This window comes from Eimeria mitis, genomic scaffold (genome assembly GCF_000499745.2).
Source record: "Eimeria mitis Houghton genomic scaffold, Emh_scaff6131, whole genome shotgun sequence".
NCBI classification, from domain to species: Eukaryota; Apicomplexa; class Conoidasida; order Eucoccidiorida; family Eimeriidae; genus Eimeria; species Eimeria mitis.
The window spans coordinates 365-1,997 of record NW_013574339.1 but is presented as its reverse complement, the minus strand read 5'-3'; the positions used below and the strand labels follow the sequence as shown (position 1 = coordinate 1,997).

At 63.6% G+C, this 1,633-nt stretch overlaps 1 protein-coding gene across 1 annotated transcript; it reads left to right on the top strand.

Annotated features, from left to right (window-relative positions):
• Nucleotides 1-770: 770 nt before the first annotated feature.
• On the top strand, nucleotides 771-1,253 carry EMH_0086130 (uncharacterized protein; the record flags this gene model as incomplete). The annotated part of the gene is made up of 1 exon (XM_013500993.1): nucleotides 771-1,253. One exon carries the CDS (start codon nucleotides 771-773, stop codon nucleotides 1,251-1,253), a length of 483 nt encoding a protein of 160 aa, XP_013356447.1.
• Between the last annotated feature and the right edge of the window lie 380 nt (nucleotides 1,254-1,633).

Below are 1,633 nucleotides of genomic sequence, written 5' to 3'. Positions count from 1 at the left end.
TATATATATATATATATATATTTGTATCGAGTTGTCTCCTTCTGTGCGTGCTTCTTCTTTGTTTATCAGTCCGCCTAGGGAAAAAGAGTTTATAATACAAAGAACTATCTTGGGGCCCCGAAGGGGCCCCCACACCAGGGCCCCCGTACCCTCTAGGGCCCCCTATACCCTCTAGGGCCCCCTGTACCCTCAAGGGCCCCCTGCACCCCCAGGGGCCCCCTGTTGTACCCTGTGGGGCCCCCTGCTGTACCCTATGGGGCCCCCTGTCCCCAGTGGGGGTATAAATGCCTTCTGAAGCCCTGAGTACCCTTTGGGGGCCCCTTGGGGGCCCCATGGGGGCCCCATGAAAAGAGTAAAGGGGGCCCCATGGGGGCCCCATGGGGGCCCCATGAAGAGAGTAAAGGGGGCCCCGTCTAGTGTGCCCGTGGTGGGTTTTTCTATAATCCCTTAACTAAAGAAATAATAAATTTTACAAATGAACCCACAAAACGCATGCAGAGGCCTCGCACTAACTTTTGTTTTTTATTTAGGGCTGAGGGGGGCGTACAGGGGCAGTAGGAGGAGGCAGCACAGTAGGGGGGGGCCTCATTACATTCGATGGGGACTGAAACCCTTGTGGGGGGCCCCCTGGGGGCCCCTGCGGGGGCCCCCCTGGGGGCCCCTGCAACCCCATTGGAGGCAATGGCCCTGGCATTCCTGGCATCCCCATAGGCCTCGGCCCCGGGGGCAGACCCATCTGGGGGCCCCCTCCTGGGGCCCCCATAGGCGGCATGCCAAGAGGGGGGCCCCCGGGGGGCCCCGGGGCTACAGGGGCACCAGGGGGCCCCATGGGAGGCCGCATGGGGGCTGGCATTCCTGGGGCTGGCATGGGGAACGCTGGGGGCCGTGTAGGGGCGGGGCCTGAAGGTACCCCCTGGGGGCCCCCAGGGGGGCCCCCCGGGGGCCCCCCAGGGGGGCCTCCTGGGGCGCCACCAGGGGGCCCCATGGTCGGAGGCCTGGCTGGGGGCATTGGGCCCCCTCCTGGCATCATACCCACACCGGCTGGCATTGGTACAGGAGGATGCATAGGACCTGGGGGGCCCCCCATGTTCATGGGGGCCCCTGAGGGGCCCCTCGCATCGCCAGGGGGCCCCACGAGGCCCCCTGGGACCGGCCTGGGGGCCCCCGCCATTGTAGGCGGAAGAGGCAGAGGAGGGAAAGGCATGCCTGGGGAGAAGACAAACAGCAAACACAGCCGTAACACCCCACTATGAACAACCCACAGCAGCAGCAGCAGCAGCAACAGCAGCAGCAGCAGCAGCAACAACAGCAGCAGCAGCAGCAGCAGCAGCAACAGCAGCAGCAGAGAGTGGTAGCTTCCTTGCCTGGCCGCGGCATAAAGAAGAGAGGAGGAAGAGGCAGAGAACCTGGGGGGCCCGACCCCATCATAGGCAGCGGCAGCGGCGGTAGGGGGGCCCCGGGGCCCCCTACCCCCGGCGGCAGAACACCAAATGCTGCAAGCAACAACAAAACCCATCATTTATATATAAAACCAACAGCAGCAGCTGCTGCTGCAGCAGCAGCGGTAACGAACAGAACAGCAGACGTACAGAAGCAGCAGCAACAGCAGCAGCAACCGCAGCAGCAGCAGCAG